At 47.5% G+C, this 16,859-nt stretch overlaps 3 protein-coding genes across 5 annotated transcripts in view; 2 read left to right on the forward strand and 1 right to left on the reverse strand.

The window, feature by feature from the left end:
• The first annotated feature begins 152 nt into the window (after positions 1-152).
• Dph7 (diphthamide biosynthesis 7) lies at positions 153-10,928 on the forward strand. The gene is given in 10 exon segments (XM_050155322.1): positions 153-2,728; positions 3,120-3,253; positions 3,578-3,665; positions 4,514-4,605; positions 5,096-5,268; positions 7,145-7,214; positions 7,302-7,367; positions 7,737-7,909; positions 10,275-10,711; positions 10,713-10,928. Coding segments are annotated over 10 exon segments (1,512 nt in total). The 5' UTR covers positions 153-2,581; the 3' UTR covers positions 10,845-10,928.
• Positions 10,929-12,268: 1,340 nt separating this feature from the next.
• Mrpl41 (mitochondrial ribosomal protein L41) lies at positions 12,269-13,188 on the reverse strand. Its single transcript, XM_050155324.1, has 2 exons — positions 13,026-13,188; positions 12,269-12,824 (listed from the first exon to the last, which is right to left on the reverse strand). The coding sequence occupies exon 2, from the start codon at positions 12,799-12,801 to the stop codon at positions 12,394-12,396; it is 408 nt and encodes a 135-aa protein (XP_050011281.1). The 5' UTR covers positions 12,802-12,824; positions 13,026-13,188; the 3' UTR covers positions 12,269-12,393.
• Positions 13,189-14,197: 1,009 nt separating this feature from the next.
• The window catches only part of Pnpla7 (patatin like phospholipase domain containing 7), a 70,920-nt gene continuing 68,258 nt past the window's right edge, over positions 14,198-16,859 (forward strand). For 2 of the 3 annotated variants that reach the window (XM_050155314.1, XM_050155315.1), the window contains exon 1: positions 14,206-14,406. In XM_050155314.1, the coding sequence (XP_050011271.1) occupies positions 14,377-14,406 (30 nt within the window). In that variant the 5' untranslated portion in view covers positions 14,206-14,376. Of the gene's footprint in view, positions 14,407-16,859 lie in introns of all 3 variants that reach the window. The other variant, XM_050155316.1, reaches the window with a different exon arrangement.

The raw sequence follows: 16,859 nt of genomic DNA on the forward strand, positions 1-16,859 counted from the left end.
TTTTTTTTCCTCTTCCCTTGAGACGGTGTCTCTCCATTTAGTCCTGGCTGTCTTGGAACTTTATATGTATCCAGGCTGGCTTTGAACTCAAGAGACCCACCTGCCTCAGCCTCATGAGTGCTGTGATTAAAGGCGTGTGCAAACACGCCTGGCTCAACCTTATTTTTGAGAGGAACTGATTTAATGGAAATGGTTTTGAAGGTTGGCCTCTGAGCCTCAGAGAATGTTAGCTAGGAGCACAAGGGAGGCTCTGATCGTTGTCTGGTGGTAGGTGCGAGTGTTCCAGTAGGTGATTACTGCTTTGGTTACTAAAGGTGCTTGTTTTAGTTAGGGTTTCTTTTGCTGTGATAAAAACACCATGACCTGGAAAGAAGAGGGATTCTATCAGCTTGCAGTTCCACATCACTGTTCACTGAAGCTTATTTTGCTCCTCACAACTTGCTCAGTCTGATTTTATAAAGCACCCAAGATCACCAGCCCAGTGGTGGCTCTACCCATAGTGAAGTGGGGCCTCCCAAATCAGTCATCAAGAAAATTCAGTACAGGCTTGTCCACAGGCCAATCTGGTGGGGGCATTTTCATAATTGCCTTCTAAAATGACTCTAGTTTGTGTTGAGTTGACATAAAACTAACCAGCATAGTCCTATATATTCCTACATTTGCAAATGATCATCTTTAGGCACAAAGACCCTTGGAGCCAGTCTGAATTGCTGGTTGGTACTGGGGTGAGTGAGGGCTAGGCAGCCAAAGTGGAGCCAGTGCCTCATTCATTGCAGAACTCTTGCCCCCAGGATAGCTAGTCCTGTGTTCCTTGGGAGACCCACAGGTATCTGAGGGCTATTTGGTAACTTGCAGAAATGAACCCATCTGTGTTGCTGAAGTCTTCTCTCAGGGTATAATCCCTCCTGCTTCAAGCTGCTACTTGCCTGCTGGCCTGGTTGGTCTGCAGGTTTCTGCTATATTCTTCTCTATTGCCCCTATTGCATTTCTATCACATTCCTTGATTCTCTGGCATAGCACAACCCTTTGGTCTCATGTTTATGAATAGCACTCCTATGACTGCTTTTACATTACACAGTGGCCTGCAGCTTGGAGAAGTGCCTATGTCAGACCTATACCAAGGAGCGTTCCCGTTTCTGTTCTGAAGGTCATGGTCGTTATTAGCTGGCATAGTTGGGATCTCTGCTCAGATCCTAAGTTGAACGTCAATCTGTATAATGTCATTGGGGAGGGGAAATGTGCTTTTATATATATATTGTAAAATATTGCTACCAACAGCAGCTAACTTGAGCCCTTCATGTCTTGGATACACTAAGTGGCTAGGACTGTTGTGGTAAAAGGTTCCCATGTGGGTTAAATTTCTTGGGATGGGCCATCTAGGCTACAAACTGATAATTGCTTGTATCTTTAAGAATGGCTGGTTTGGGACTTTATCTTGTCCCTGTCCCCTGACCAACAGTGGCTGCTTTGCACTGAACTTTGCATCAGGAATTTCTACCTAGAGAACACTCAGGATTGCACAGCTGACCTAGAAGCATTGCTGGTAAAGGTGATGGTATGAGCTAGGCTTGCCTTTGGGTTCTTCCAATCAACTTCCACACCTGCTAGTACAGGTGCTACTGTGCAGTGAAGGTATATCAGGCCACTTGGTGTCTTCCCATGTCTGTTGCCATCCCTGCCTTCCCCTTCCGATTATCCCTACCTTTTGTTCTTTGTAGCTGCTTATCTAGACTGTTGTGTGAATGTTCTGGTGGTTCAGTTATGGAACCCTTTCCCTTCTGTAATGTGTTGGGGCTATTTATAGTGCTGGAGGGATTGAGATCTATTCAAAATGTAGGTTCCTCTGCTTCAGCTGCTAACTAATCTGCAAGCTGGGTAAATAGCCATATCCCTGCTTCCATTCCCAGACTGGATACCCAGGTGTCCTGTGAACTTGCTTCCTGGAGCTGCTGTAACTAAGTGCCAAATCTAGTTGGACTAAAGCTAGAGATTATTGTCTCTTGGGTCTGTCTCATGGTTTAATCAAGGTTCTTGCTGCCACAGCCACTGCAAGTGCTGGGGAAAGGTGTTGCAAGTCTACATGTGATAGCATTCTGGGCTCCTTTATGCATTGTTTCAGACTTCAGAGGGCACACATTAAGTCCTCTGCATGTTTCTAAATTTTTCTACATGAAGACTATTGGATCAGAGGTCACTGGAGCATCATTTTGTCACTATAAAGGACCACGTTTCCAAAGTTATGAGTTACTGGGGCTTAACTTCAACATACATATATTTTTGGGACGTAGTTGGAATCACGAGGAGTAAAAAACTCGTTTCCCCAAGCCAACTGTTATTTACAATACAGGAATTTTCTTGAGGGCTTCTGCATCTACTTGAGATCAGGTAGATTCCTCTTTCCCTAAGCCATTGCTTTTTGCTCCACGACCCTAGCAAGACTGTTTCCTGCGGTCCTCCGGTAGATAGGGGGCGCAGCATTTCCGCTGTCTCTCTTCCAGACCGGAAATTTCTTCCCAGGGTCGGACGTGACTTAGGAAAGTGGAGAGCCTGTGTCGCGCATGCATCTTTTGGTTTTGACTTAATGGCGGGTAGCTGGTCAGGCATGCTGCAGACTCTGCAGGCAGTGGACACGGAACTTACTGCGGACTCGGTGGAGTGGTGTCCAGTAGAGGGTTGCCAGCACCTGATGGCCTGCGGAACCTACCAGCTGCGAACGCCCGAGGACCAGGTGCACGGCTGGGAGGGTCAGGCCAGGGCAGGAGAGGGACTACTGGCCTCCATAAAAGGAGAACTGTGAGAACTAATGGGAAAGTAAAGTGGGACCTTTCAGGACCATGCCTCTCTCCGGAAGGTTTCTCTGAACTTGCGAAACCAAGTGGGATTGTAGCCATGTAACTGCAGGCAGGTCCGTCCGGGCGGTCCTGGCTGTACTGGCTCCGGGAGAGCTCCCCTGTTTATTGAACACTTGGAGGAAAAGAGATTCTTTTCTCAGAAACTGAGAGTTTCCACTTCGGTCAGAAGCTAGTCTCTGTCCTGGCCCTTTTTGTTCTAGTTTTGTTTTCCATCCTTTGTGATCTCGGTATTTGTTAAGGTAATCAGGAAATATGTATATTCTGTAGCCTGCCCTGGATGTCAACGAGCCTCAAGTTCGTTTAGGTCGTCTTTACCTGTACAGTTTCAATGAGGACAACACTACAAAACCTCTGGTTGAGGTCCATAGAAGGGATTCTTCTGCCATCCTGGACATGAAATGGTAGGATACAGGTAACCCCACCTGGTCTGAAAGCCTGGATGATGCCTTAGGGACCTTCATGGAAACAGGGAACTGAACTCTGGGTTCCATCATTTGCTGCCCTTAGGAGGTAGAAAGCCCTGCTTGACATTTCCCTGGTCAGTTTCCCAAACCCAGACTCAGGATTAGTCTGGGATGCAATGTGAGGTCCAGGTTTATAACCTGGAAAGCCTTTGGAGACAGAACAGTTGGCTCTAACCTGATTTGGGGAAGGAAATATAACACATCACTGGAGTTCATGATGTTCCTCCAAGCCGTGATTGTATTCCTGCGTTCTCCCATCAGGTGCCATATCCCAGTGTCTGGCCACATACTTTTAGGCTTGGCAAATGCCAGTGGATCTGTAGAGCTGCTCCGCCTGACAGAATATGAGGTCAGTGATGGGTCATGCTTTAATGGGAAAGGGACCTTAGTGGAGAGTGTTGATGAGGGGTCTGTACTGATGGAGCAATTTTCCTAGGCTGGTCTCTTCCGTGATAGACTTTGTTATAAATGTTTTAAGAAATTATAGAGTCTATTTTAAGTTATATGGGGTTTTGGTGAGATGAGATCACCTGAAGTATCCCAAAAGAAGGTTGTCTACAGGTCTGGGTTTCTGTAGGAACTGCACTGCAAGCATGTCTGGGGTTTATACCAAGGCTAAGAATACCAGTAAATCTCTCGTGTGAAAAGGGTCTCCCTCCCTCCCCTTCTCCCTCTCCCCTTTCCTCCCTTTCCCTCTCCCTCTTTAAAAAAGAAAGGGGGTCTTTTTAAAAAGATTTTGTTTTTATTTTTAATTGTGTGACTGGGGTTTCTGAGTGAGAGTGTCATGCCCACAGAGGCCAGAAGAAGGTGTCAGGTCCCCTGGAGCTGGAGTTTCCATGGCTTCAGGTGCTATACTGTGCTTGATAAGTGGCAAGAGCTCACTCTTAGAGGAAATGTTAATTCTGGGCTGAGGGTGGAGCCTAGTGGCAGACTGCTTGCCTAGCATGCATTGAGGCCTCAAGTTCCACATCTAGCACTATTAAAGCATAAATAACACCAAAAACCCAGGTAAGGCAGAGCCTGCCTCTACTACCAGTTGCAGAGTTGCCATGAAAGGACTGCTTGAACTTGAAAGTTCAAGATGAATATGAGCAACATAGGGAACCCCGTCTCAAAAACAAACAGTAGCTGGTGCATGTTGCTCACCCAGGGAATGGAGGTTTGCCTAGACAAGGGTGTCCCTTTTCTTTCCAGTAGAACAGTTACACCCTACAACCAATATCCAGCCATACCCTGGAGGAGAGAAGTCTGTCCTTGTCCCTAGATTGGTCAACAGGGAAACCTGGAAGGTAAGAGTCAGGTTTGGTGGGGGTCTGAGTCTCCCGAGGAACAATGTCTGTTTCTATTTCAGGAAGAATTAAAGCTACCTTCTGCTAGTTTGGTTCCTAAAACCTGGGTGTACTATCAGTCCTATCCTTAAAAACAGAAAATCACAGCATTTTGAATAAGTAGTGATGATGCCATCATCAAGAGAAGCCAGCCGGGGTTTCAGTGACAAACTGCCATAGTTTCATCCTTTACCAGATACCAAGAGGCTCTCTTGGAGGTATGGTTATATGCTGCCTGAGAAATGTCTCCTGCGGCATATATGGGAACTAGAAGAGAATGTTTGTGATGGTTCTTTCTTGTAATGCTAGCGTTCAGGAGACTGAGACAGGTGGCTTTCAAGTGTAAGACCCACCTAGGCTACTGGAACCCGTCTCTAAAACAAACAAATGAAAACCAGAAAAGGATGGTGAGTAGAGTTTAATAGGCTCTCCTTTGGCTACTGGGTTCTAGGGCCAGAGACCAGCCCTTGAAGATCATTAGCAGTGATTCTAAGGGGCAGCTGCATCTCCTGATGGTTAATGAGGGAGCGGCTGAACTGCAGCTTGTGGCTTCATGGCCGGCCCATCAGTTTGAGGCCTGGATTGCTGCTTTCAATTACTGGCGCACAGAACTCGTGTATTCAGGTGAGTTGGACATCGGTATAGTCCTCTCTGATGAAGACTTGTTAAAGACAGGGAGAGGAGAAGATAGGGCTAGACCAAAGCTGTGGTTCAGAATATGTGAGGCCTTAGGACTGACTGTCTGTGGAAGGTACATCCTCTGGTCAACAGCTATGGCTGCTCCACATCCCACTTCTGTAGACTTTCTCACAGATTTTAGGTTTGTCCTTTTCTAGATATAGCTTCCCTTCCAAAAGGAAAGAAGGCACGAGGGAAATAGGTAGGTTTCCTGTTTTTGAATGGTTTATCACTTTGGTGCTGTTTATATGTGAATGAGAAATTAACAAAATTGGGTGACTTCTCTCCCCGGTGGAGGAGCTAAGTCATGTGAGCCGGGAAGGGCTGACTTAGAAAAGACAGAATAAAATTTAAAATACTTGAGATTCCCAGGGCCATGTATGTCTAGTCCCAACTTTCTTTTTTGATCTTTTTTGTTTGGTTGTTTGTTTTGTTTTTGTGTTTTTGAGACAGAGCGTCTCTATGTAGCTTTGGCTGTCCTGGAACTCATGTAGTATAGCCTGAAATTCACAGAGGTCCGCCTGCCTCTGCTTCCGGAGTGTTGGGATTAAACCATGCTTTTGGTTCTGTTTCTAGTGAGGAGCCTGCACCAACACCATCTTCACCAGCTCAGTTCATGTCTAATCTCTCATGGGCCCCAGCACTTACCATGATTATTATTATATACATAGTGCTGACTTTTATTTTTCAGGGGTAGATTCCAATCTGTGTCATTTGCTGTTATACCCTTGAATGAATTTTCTAAGAACCATGAAGAGTTCATTTTTGAAGGTTTTTCCCCCACCTATTTTTTTAAGTTCTTTAATTCTAGGATTAGTTCTACGTCTTTATTCACTCTCAGGTACTTACTGAGTTTGCCATGGAGGCTCACTCTAATCCCAGTACTTGGGAGGCTGAGAAGGGAGGATTGCTGTTATTCTGATGATAGACGGAGCTACACGTCCAGCCATACTGTCTCAAAACAAAGCCAAACACAATAACCTTTATTTCCTCCAACCAAATATAATTGAAACAAAAACCAAACACACAACCCTCCTCCAAGCTAAAAAACCAAAACCAAACAGACACACAAACAGAAATACCAACAGTTTTTGTAGTAGGGTACCTTAGCAAGCAGCCTGTTCTCTCCAAGCTTACGTTGATGGGGAAAGTGGAAGCCTGATGTGTGAGAGCAGGGAACGGCATGGAGGTCAGAGGTGTGGTAACGTTCTGGACAAAGAAGAAAGACGAGTGTGCCCGGGAACTGTATGCGGTGAGGAGTGGCCCCACAGCAGGTGTGCCCGGTGTGAGGGAAGAGCCAGCATGAAGATAGAAGGGCTTGCCACCACCGGCAAGGCCTGGGGGCTTTGCACACTCAGAGGGACTGGAGTGAAGTAGAGTAACTGCAGAAAAGTGACATTTTCTGATTTATAGACGGAAGTTTAAGAGGATCTCTGGTTAAGTATAAATTACAGAACAGGAGGGCAGAGCCTGGGGCCTGTTAAGCAGAGGAGGGTAGGAGTGGTTTTTACTGGGGTCCATGTAGATGACACAGTGCTTAAGTACACTGGCTGTTTTTGCAGAGGACTCAGGTTCAGTTCTCAGCATCTATGTGGCAGCTCACAACTGTCTGTAACTCCAGTTCTAGGGAATCTTTTTCTGACCTCTAAAGAGGTAAAGAGTGCTTTGATCTTCTACCCAGGTTCCCTCAATTGGAAGATAGAGTGCCTAATGATTGTTTTTGGTGCTCTAACCATGGTACCACACAGGAAAGGCACCTAAGATCTTTCTTGCAGACTCATTGTCATTATCATTGTTGATGCACTTCTCTGTCTTTTCACAGGAGGAGATGACTGCCTTCTGAGAGGCTGGGACACTAGGATTCTTGGCACACCTGTCTTCACTAGCAAAAGGTAGCTGGTCAGCTTGGGCATGGCCCCTCCATGCTCCTGTCTTAGGACATTTCATCCTCTACCTTTCTTGTTCCGCTTTGCCTACAGACACTCCATGGGCGTGTGCAGCATCCAGAGCAACCCCCATCAGGAACATATACTGGCTACTGGAAGGTGAGTCCCTGGGGTGGGTCTGATGCTTTGTGCATTCCGCAGCTCCTCTCCACAAGGATTCAAGATTGCGTCCAAAGCTCTCAACCAACCCACAGTTTAGGTATCTGGGTCCGGAAAGTGGGTCTTACCTATGTCCTTAAAGATAAATGAGACAGGCAGTTTGTGCAGGACTTTAACCCCAGCACCAAGGAGGCAGAGGCAGTTTGGATCTCTATGAGTTCCAAGTCAGCCAAAGCTTTATAGTGAGACCCTGTCTCAAAAAAAAATTAGTGGAGCAGGACTTGGGAGGTGTTTGCTGACACCACAAGGTCTTAGAGACAATATGAGCATGGGCTTTCCTGTATGTCAATGTCTGGTGTATGGTTCTAGTTATGATGAGCATGTTCTGCTTTGGGACACTCGGAACATCAAGCAGCCGTTGGCAGATGTGCCAGTGCAAGGAGGCGTGTGGAGGCTCAAGTGGCACCCAGTCTACCACCACCTACTCCTGGCGGCTTGCATGTACAATGGTTTCAAGATTCTCAACTGCCAGAAGGCCATTGGTAAGTGGGAACGTAGAGCTGGCCTCAGGGTAGGGAATCAGTTGATTTTTCTCCATAGACCACACCCAGAACATGCCACAGCCCCGCCCTGTGCAGCACTGGACTTCAATTTCAAGAACCCACTTTCGCCCTGATTTCCTCATGGCCAGATCAGTTGTTCTGACTGCACTGGGGCCCTGTCCAGAAGCATTACCCCTTGTCACATGGCCATCCCTGCCCTGCTTTCTCTTGAACAGCTTGGACTCTGGTCTCCCCATGTCTCACACGTGTTGCCTTCCTCTTGTCCCCTTTCTCACAGAACCTGGTATTAGTTAAGCCTAACTCTGCCTGTGGCTGTAGGTAAAGAGCCTCTCTTCTAGGGTGTGCTGTAGGACATTCTTGTATTTGCTTGGTGAACCACACCATGAGCTAACATTATCAGAACCATTTCCCATCACCCTTTCTCTTTCCAAGCCCTGCCGCCTTCTCTCCTCCTTCTCCCATCATAGTTTCTTTATCTACTCTCCCTCTGAAAAGAAGCACTCTAAACACCTCAGACTCCCATCATTAAATTGCCAGTCCTTAATCACTACTTCCTTGTATCTTTTTAGTTTTGTATCTCACTTTTTAAAAAAGATTTTTAATTTGTGTGTGTTTTGCAGACAGGGTCTCATGCAACAACACAAGCTGGCTCCAAATTTGATATGTATTTGAAGCTGTTTTTTTTTATTATTATTATTATGTATACAGTGTTCTCCCTGCGTGTCTGCCTGCAGACCAGAAGAGGGCACCAGACCTCATTACAGATGGTTGTGAGCTACCATGTGGTTGCTAGGAATTGAACTCAGGACCTTTGGAAGAGCAGGCAATGCTCTTAACCTCTGAGCCCCCTTGAAGCTGGTTTTGAACTCAATGGCAATCCTCCTATCTCAGTGTCTTGAGTACTGGGACGACAGGAACACCCGTATCTGGTGTCCCTGCTGGTTCTTGAGGATCACTTTTACCAGTTGTCTCCTTGCTTCTGAACTGTGGACCAGCTCTGTCCTTAATTGTTGGGGACCCTTCCCCAACCTCCTTGGTTATGGATGACCCTGGGTAGTGCTGCAGAAATCAGGACACAGGGGATGCAGAGTAGGAGATACAACTACATACTTTATTGCAAAGCCAGTGCTCTTTTTATAATACTCAAATCATGATTCAAACTAGGTTCCCATAGTACATGAAAATTGTTTCATAGACTAGTCACTTGGCTGCAACTAATTTCAAGAGCTTCGTGCCCTAACTAATCTAAACAAAAAGCTCGGTGTTATGGGAAAACCTCTTGTTGTAATATAATATATAAAAACACCTCATCAGAAGACAACCACAACCTAATCAGAGCCTTTGAACTACAGTGCACATCTGTGTTCTCAAGGACTGACTATTGGCAAGGCACTCTACTGATGGGAGAGGTTTGCATCCTCCTGACTTGGTTTGCCAAGCCTGTAAGTGAGAATGCTACCACAAGTCACCCCTGCACAGAGTTTCTGTGCAGTTCAAATTAAGCCCTCTACACTTAATGTTCTTTTAAAAACTTCCTTTCTCTCTATCTGTAATGTCTCTTCCATACTGTTGTGGCTCAATACCATTGTAATGTGCACTGGCTCATTTCTGACACTTTCCTCATTTGCCAGGCTGTCTGGGGAAGTTACTAGAAAGAAACTTCTTCTGCAGACCTACTTGGGGCTGCAAGTTCCTAGCCACTGGGCTACAGCCAGAGGCTGTTGCCATTCGTTCCTCACCCTTGCTGTGGTCTTCTTAGCCTCTGTACTCCACATGTGTTCTCCATTTTTTTCTCTTTTAAAAATATTTTATGTATATGTGTGAGTGCCTGCATGTATATATGGGTACTGTGTGCATGCCTGATGCCTGAGGAGGCCAGAAGAGGGTTTAGGAATCTCCGGGACTGGAGTTACCGGCAGTTATCACCTGCCGTGTGAGTGCTGTGAACCGAACTCAGGCCTTCTCCAAGAGCAGCAGGTTCTCTTAACCATCAAGCCATCTCTCTGGCTCTCTGCTCCCCATTTCTTTTCTGTCCTCTTCCATCTTACTTCTGTGTCCGTTGTGAATGAGTTACACCACCTTCTAGAAAGCCTTTGCCAAACCCTTCAGTTTGGAAGCCCTTGTTTGTGGGTCGTTTAGACCTGGCTGATCTCAGAGGCACAGTGCACATTGCAAAATGCATATCTGGTTTCTTTTCTGCCCACCCATGCACATTTTCATTCTTCTGCAGACAGTGAATGTGTGTGCTGATAGATTGGCTGCTCTTGGTGGAAGCTGAGGGAGACGTAAGTAGAGGCTGGTTAGCTTTGAGTAATACTGGTTTTCCTCTCGTCTCTTGCTGCAGAGGAGAAGCAGGACGTGACTGTCTCAATATCCCAGGAAATGCCTAACTCATTAGTGTATGGGGCTGACTGGTCCTGGCTTCTTTGCCATTCCACGAAGCCTACATCCACCTGCTCCTTTGATCAGAATGAGATGGGAACCAGAGATGCAGACCGCTCCAGTCTGAAGGTTGCCGAGGAGCCACCAGCGCCTTTCCATGAACAAGTAGTGGACCACCACATGGATGGCCCTGCTAACACACCCAGTAGAGCTGAATTGGAGGCTTCTCTCCTTCCAGTAGCAGAGGACATGAAAAGCAGCAGCCAGCTAGACTCCTCTTCCAAGATGTGTGATCTCAGCCTCTCCTCTGGTGGAGGGAATTGTGACAACAGCCTCCTGGCCACCTGCTCCTTTTACAACCATGTTCTCCACCTCTGGAAGTGGAAGACAGAGCAAGCTTGAGGCTGCACTCTGCATTTATACTGGATGTGACTTGGGAGTGCTGGCCTTTGAGAATGTCCTTTGTGATTATGTTTTGGCAGTGAATGGGTTTTTTTTCAGCTCTAAAACTAAGTATCTTGGTATATTTTGACGTTCAGCCCTTCGTTTGTATTTAAGTCCTTGTTTATATTAATTAAATAACTTCAAATTTTTTAATTTTTTTAAAAAATTGTAATCATATGTGTGCTTATTTCTGTGTGTGGACTCTGGAAGAAGCCAGAAGAGGGCAGTGGATCCCCCTGGAGCTAACGTTACAGGTGATTGTGAGCCACTATGTGGGAGCCAAATTTGGGTCCTCTGCAAGAATATATGCTCTTGCCGGGCGATAGTGGCGCATGCCTTTAATCCCAGCACTTGGGAAGCAGAGGCAGGCGGATCTCTGTGAGTTCGAGACCAGCCTGGTCTACAGAGTTAGTTCCAGGACAGGCTCCAAAGCCACAGAGAAACCCTGTCTCGAAAAACAAAAACAAACAAACAAAAAAGAATATATGCTCTTACCCAATAAGATCCTAAACCTTTCAGTTAAAAAAAAAAATCCATCTGCATGGTAGTGGTAGCACATGCCTTTAATCCTAGCACTCGGGAGACAGAGGCAGGTGGATCTTTGTGAGTTCCAGGCCAGGCTAGTATACAAAATGAGTTCCAGGACAGCTTGTTACACAGAGAAACCCTGTCTCAAGAAACCAGAAAAACAGCTGAGCAGTGGTGGTGTATGCCTTTTAATCCCAGCACCCAGGAGGCAGAGGTAGGCAGATCTTTGTGAGTTTGAGGCCAGCCTGGGCTATAGAGCTAGTTCCAGGGCAGGCTCCATAGCTACTGAGAAACCCTGTCTTAAAAACAGAGAGAGGGAGAGAGAGAGATTGATTTAAAAGCCAAGTGGTGGTGCCCACACACCCTTTTTAATCCCACCCTTTTGGAGGCAGAGGCAGGCAGATTTCAGTTTGAGTCCAGCCAGGACTACACAGAAAAACCCTATCTAGAAAAACAAAAAACTGTTATGTATATGAGTGCTTTTCTGTGCTCCATCTATGTGTCTGTCTGTGCTCCCAGAGGTTAGAAGAGGATGTTGGATCACCTGAATGACAGTTGGGAGCCACCTTGTGTGCACTGGAAGAGCAGGCAGTACTCTTAACCCCTGGACCATCTCTAGCCTGTAGCCCCTAAGTTATTTGGGTTTTTTATTATTAATTTTTGTGTGAGTACACAAATACCACTGTTGGATCTCCTAGCATGGGACCCAGGGATCCAACTTAGGGTCAGCTAAGTCTTAAAGGGACATATAACATCTGAGGAACTGTGATGAATCAGGTACAGTGGTCATGAAAAAGCAGTTTGGCATTGATTGCTCTCCTCACTTCCATCTTTAGGCTTTCCTTGGGGATACTTACTGCTCTCTGACAAGGAGCCAGAGTGGTACCAGACCTGACTCGGTTGGAATTTGTTATGGACTCTAGCTACTGCATGGATTCTGCCTTGCGGTTCACTTCAGTGACTTGATTCAAAACACACATTGCACAAGTTACCAAAGGCCTTTAATAGAATTGCACAAAGAAGCTGCCCCTCTTTTTTGAGACACTCAGAATCGAAGGCTTAGATTGTATCCACTTCATAGGCAAACTTTTGGTCTCTGTCACAGTTTTCTAGCGTGGGAAATTCTTAGGATACAACTGGAACAGCTTGCCTTCCTGTGTGGGCTCAAAGCCATATTTCTCCAAGTTGTTCGCATCAAAAGTTCCTTCTTTAAAGTCTTTTTCAATAGCAGGTGCCACCGTTTCCAGGAAGAGCGCTTTGGCGGTCAGGGGTGTATCTACGCCCGCAGGAGCTCGGTAATTAACATAGGGATTGAGCTTGAAGCCGGTCAAGTCTGGGACGACAAATTCTGGAACCATTTCCTTTATCTGCACAAACTTTCCATTTGAGGCATAGATGCCCGTTCTCTTAGCACCTCGGCCCTTGTTGAAGGTGCGTGGTCCCCGCTTGCTTGTCCATTTGCTCATCCTGTCCGCTCCCCGCACCAGGCCTTGAGTCACCGCCGTCAGGAAACCCATGCCGGGCTCTGCAGAAGACAGCTCTGAAAGAACAAGGCAGTTGAGGGGGCCAATCAGAGCCGGAGGGACTCGGCACCCTAGAACTCACGAGCAGAGAGTGCTGTGGGCCCTGCGGGTGCAGATGACCCAAGACCCCAAAAGTGGAGACTACTCCTAATCATGAAAGATCCCGGACCCTGAAGAACTCCGCAGGGGAGGCGCCAAACGGAAACGCACAAACTGACCTGGGCTGATGGCTCTCGAGCTCGGCCCGCAGGCCCCTTGTCGCTTCCGACTTGAGACCGCTCAGACACCGATCCCCCGACCCGAATAGTATAAAACTACCACTGCAATGTCCACCCTTGCGTTTCCGGCCGTCGGCGGGGCCAGCCACTCCGCAGCAAGAGCCTCGCGGATTGGTCGCCAGCGTGCCCAATACCCAGCCTCAACCGCGCAGAACCGGATGTGGAGCGCGCGCGGCCGTGCATGTTCACCCTGCGCCGCGAGGTGGCGATCTAGGGCTGGCCTGTGCAGAGATCGCTCTTGGCCCTCGTCAGCCCCGCGACCGGACGTTCACAACCGCGGCGCCGAAGGTCGGCTGCCGGACAGGCGCGGGCGTCATCGGTGCTGCCCTAGGTCTGGGGGTCGGGGCTTGTGGACCCTTCGAGTCACTACCGAGCCGTGGCTTCCGGGATTGACGCACTGTTGGGGGACTAGGCCAGTGAACGGCGGTCTGGCGCGTGGCCAAGTCTACTTGGGTCCTAGTGGCCCTCTAGTTAACAATCCTTGGTCCCCAACACACCCACTGTGCCTGCGCTGCATGTTCACACGCTACCCGCTGTGACTGGGCCCCTCCTCGCCCTTCACGCTTCTCCTGGATATCATGCCCTCCTTTTCCCACCCTCGCTGTCAAGGCTCCCGTGATCACTCCTAGGCTATAACCACCTTCCCGTCCCTCACCCATCCTAATCGAGACCCCTTTTGGGCTGTGACCCCTGTTGGCCCGGATCTTTCTTGAGCTGTAAAGCCTCCACGCCCCATCCCTCGTCTCTCCTCTTGGCGATATCAAGGCTCCCGGGTGAGGCTCACCCTCCAGTCGGTCACCCCCTCCTAGTCTCCCTCCAATTAGCTTGTTGTTCGCCGCGTTCCTGAACCACTCTCTTATCTGTGCCGCCAGTCTCAAGCTCTCCCACCTCCCCTCCCTGAACTGTCAGCCAACTTAGACTTCTCTCCTCCCCCATTCCAGCCGCTGTCCCTTTCTGGGTGGTTGCTTGATCCCTGACTGTCGCTCAATTCTCTACCTCCCCCCCCCCCCCCCCCCGCCACTCTCATTCCCACCCCGAGCCACAGTTATGGGTTCCCTTTAGACCACGTGAGGGCTGTTTACAGGAGACGGAAGCACACAGAGAGCCGACGCTTCTGGAAAACAACTTGTTTTGGAGCACAGAGTTCTCGAGTCCCTTCCAATAAGAGCGTTTGACTTGGAAAGGAGCTGGCAAGGCTGGAACCACAGCTGTCCTGCTGCAAAGGTTCAGGGAGAGCAGCTTGGTCTCAGCCTGTCTCCTTCTCGCCCTCCACATTGCCTTGCTTTCAGTCATGCAGAAAGACCAAGATGTCTGCCTTAAGGTAGGTAGACCAGGCGTGGGTGAGAACATTACTAGAGGACAGAAGAATCCTTTGCCTCAGGTTTCTACAGAAGCTCCTAGAAGACCAAGAAAATGTGGGAATGGTGACTTAATGTGTTTCCCTATCAGAGCTTTGACACTTGTTACTGACAGGCTGGACAATGGAACCTGGCTATTAAGTTATTACTGAAGCCTTATTTTCTTCCCTTAAGGTTGCAGTTGTTACTTCCTGCTTTCTTATAGAACTTTGGTATCTGAGGTCTTTTTCTCAAGTCAACACATCCCAAAGGCCTTTATTAGAAGTAGTATTTTGGTGGTTGTTTTGTTTTGAGACAGGGTTGATCTACACATCTCTAGTAGTCTCTATGTAGATCAGGCTGGCCTTGAACTCACAGAGATTGTCCTGCCTCCACCTCCCAAGTGCTGGGACTAAAGGTGTGTGCCACTATACCCCACACCTCCATTTTTAAACCAGAAGAGTGGATCCATTAGAATAACCGTAAAAGCTAGACTGGGCTGAGGTGGTGCACTGTGGTAGACTGTGTATGCAGGCAGGTGTTTTTTTTTTTTTTTTTTTTTTTGGATAAGGCAAGCTCAGAGGAAAGTAGAAGGTGCGGTTGGGGTGCTCTTGTACACCCCAGTCTTGAGAGCTGAGCTGGAACAGAGGAGAAGGGAAGTTGAGTGCCTTAGTTTTGAAACTAAAAGCGTACTGGCTGTACATTGCACAATAGAGCACATGCAATATTGATCCCACAGATTGTATTGCTTGGTGGGATAACAGTGCTTGTGTAAATGCACCCTGGGACAGTCACTCAATGATGCAGTTACCTAAGAACATACTTATTGGGACATGTTCTTCCCTCCCTTAACCAATATTCAGCTGTTTGTCTCCTGAACTAAGATCACAAGGCTGTTTTCTAGGCAACCCACTTACTCTGTTCTGAGGCAGACCTGTGCCTTTGGGGTTCCTTCCTGAGTGGCCTTCAGCTCTCCTTGGGTTTTTTGGCAGGGATTGCTGAGTCTGAGACTTGTTTGTTGTTTGTTTTTAAAGCTAGGCTTTGGTCCTTGGCAGTTAGGTAGAAGCTGCAAAGGATGAGTAGGTGGGCGCTGGCCCTATTCAGTTCCTGACTGCTGCTCGAGAGGACAGGGTAGGTGAGGACTGGAGGACCGAGGGACAGCTGCAGGTCAGATTTCTTCTGTCTTTAGCATTTGGGAAATGGTGTAGGAGGTCCTTTTGTCTATGTGGTGCTTTTATTGGTTAATGAATAAAGAACTGCTTTGAGCCTATGGCAGGGAAGAACAGAACTAGACAGGGAAAGCTAGGCTGTATGGTGGGAGAAAGAAGGGTGGAGTCAGAGAGAAGCCATGGAGCTACCAGAGAAGACACTGGGAACTTTACCCAGTAAGCCACAGCCACGTGGCGGTGATATACAGATTAATAGAAATGGGTTAAGTTAATGCAAGAGCTAGCCAATAAGAAGCTAGAGCTAATGGGCCAAGCAGTGATTTAATCAATACAGTTTCTTTGTGATTATTTCGGGTCTAAGCTAGCTGGGAGGCCAGGAACCAATAAGAGGCCCTTTTTCCAATAGATTGGCTTCCAACGTGGTGGACTAAATCATGTAACCCTCCCCACCATGAACCAGCTTCCCCTGTTGGCCACTCATTTACCCTTATATCCTGAGCCCTTGCTCTCCTGCCTCCTTCCCTTCCTTGGACAACTGAAGTCCTGCAGTGGCTTCCTGTAGACAGCAGAGGGGTAGAGGCAGAACCTTCCTTTCATTTCTTCTTTGGCATGTGAACTGATTTTAGATATCTCTAAATCCCAATGCATCTTCCCTTGGGGTTTCTTTTTGTTCTCCATTCTTTTTTTGTTTTTAAAACTTGGTCTCACTGGTTGTCTAGGCAGGGCTTGAACCTGGGTGTGCACGATCCTCTTACTCAGCCTTTCAGGTAGCTGGGACCAAAATGAACATGGGTGTCAGTAACTTTACACACTCTTAGGAGTGTCTGAGCATTTATTCTGAATGGGCTCTCATAGATCTTGGAATTTGCAACCCTGGTCCTATTGGTATCCAGAGGGTTCCAAGAGATGACTTTGACCTCCCCAGGCCTGCTTCTTGAGGATTGGAGAGCTGGAAGTTGTTGCATTATCATGCATGGCAGCTGCCAATAGCATAGCTACTGTGCCTACTCATCCCAGTGCCAAAGGAGACACGTTGCTGCTTTTCTGGTTTTTTTTTTTTTTTTTTGGTTTTTCGAGACAGGGTTTCTCTGTGGTTTTGGAGCCTGTCCTGGAACTAGCTCTTATAGACCAGGCTGGTCTCGAACCCGCAGAGATCCGCCTGCCTCTGCCTCCCGAGTGCTGGGATTTGCTTTTCTGTTTTTGCAGTTGCGCTCAGAGGGTCTTGGCACCCCTGACAAGATCATTTCTCTAAAATTAATATATATATA

This window comes from Alexandromys fortis, unplaced genomic scaffold (assembly GCF_014885135.2).
Source record: "Alexandromys fortis isolate MF-2015 unplaced genomic scaffold, M_Fortis_MF-2015_v1.1 scaffold_72, whole genome shotgun sequence".
Taxonomy (NCBI): domain Eukaryota; kingdom Metazoa; phylum Chordata; class Mammalia; order Rodentia; family Cricetidae; genus Alexandromys; species Alexandromys fortis.

Bases quoted from the DNA above. Each gene is read 5' to 3' on its own strand.
- Mrpl41 (XM_050155324.1), bottom strand. From the start codon at position 12,801: ATGGGTTTCCTGACGGCGGTGACTCAAGGCCTGGTGCGGGGAGCGGAC.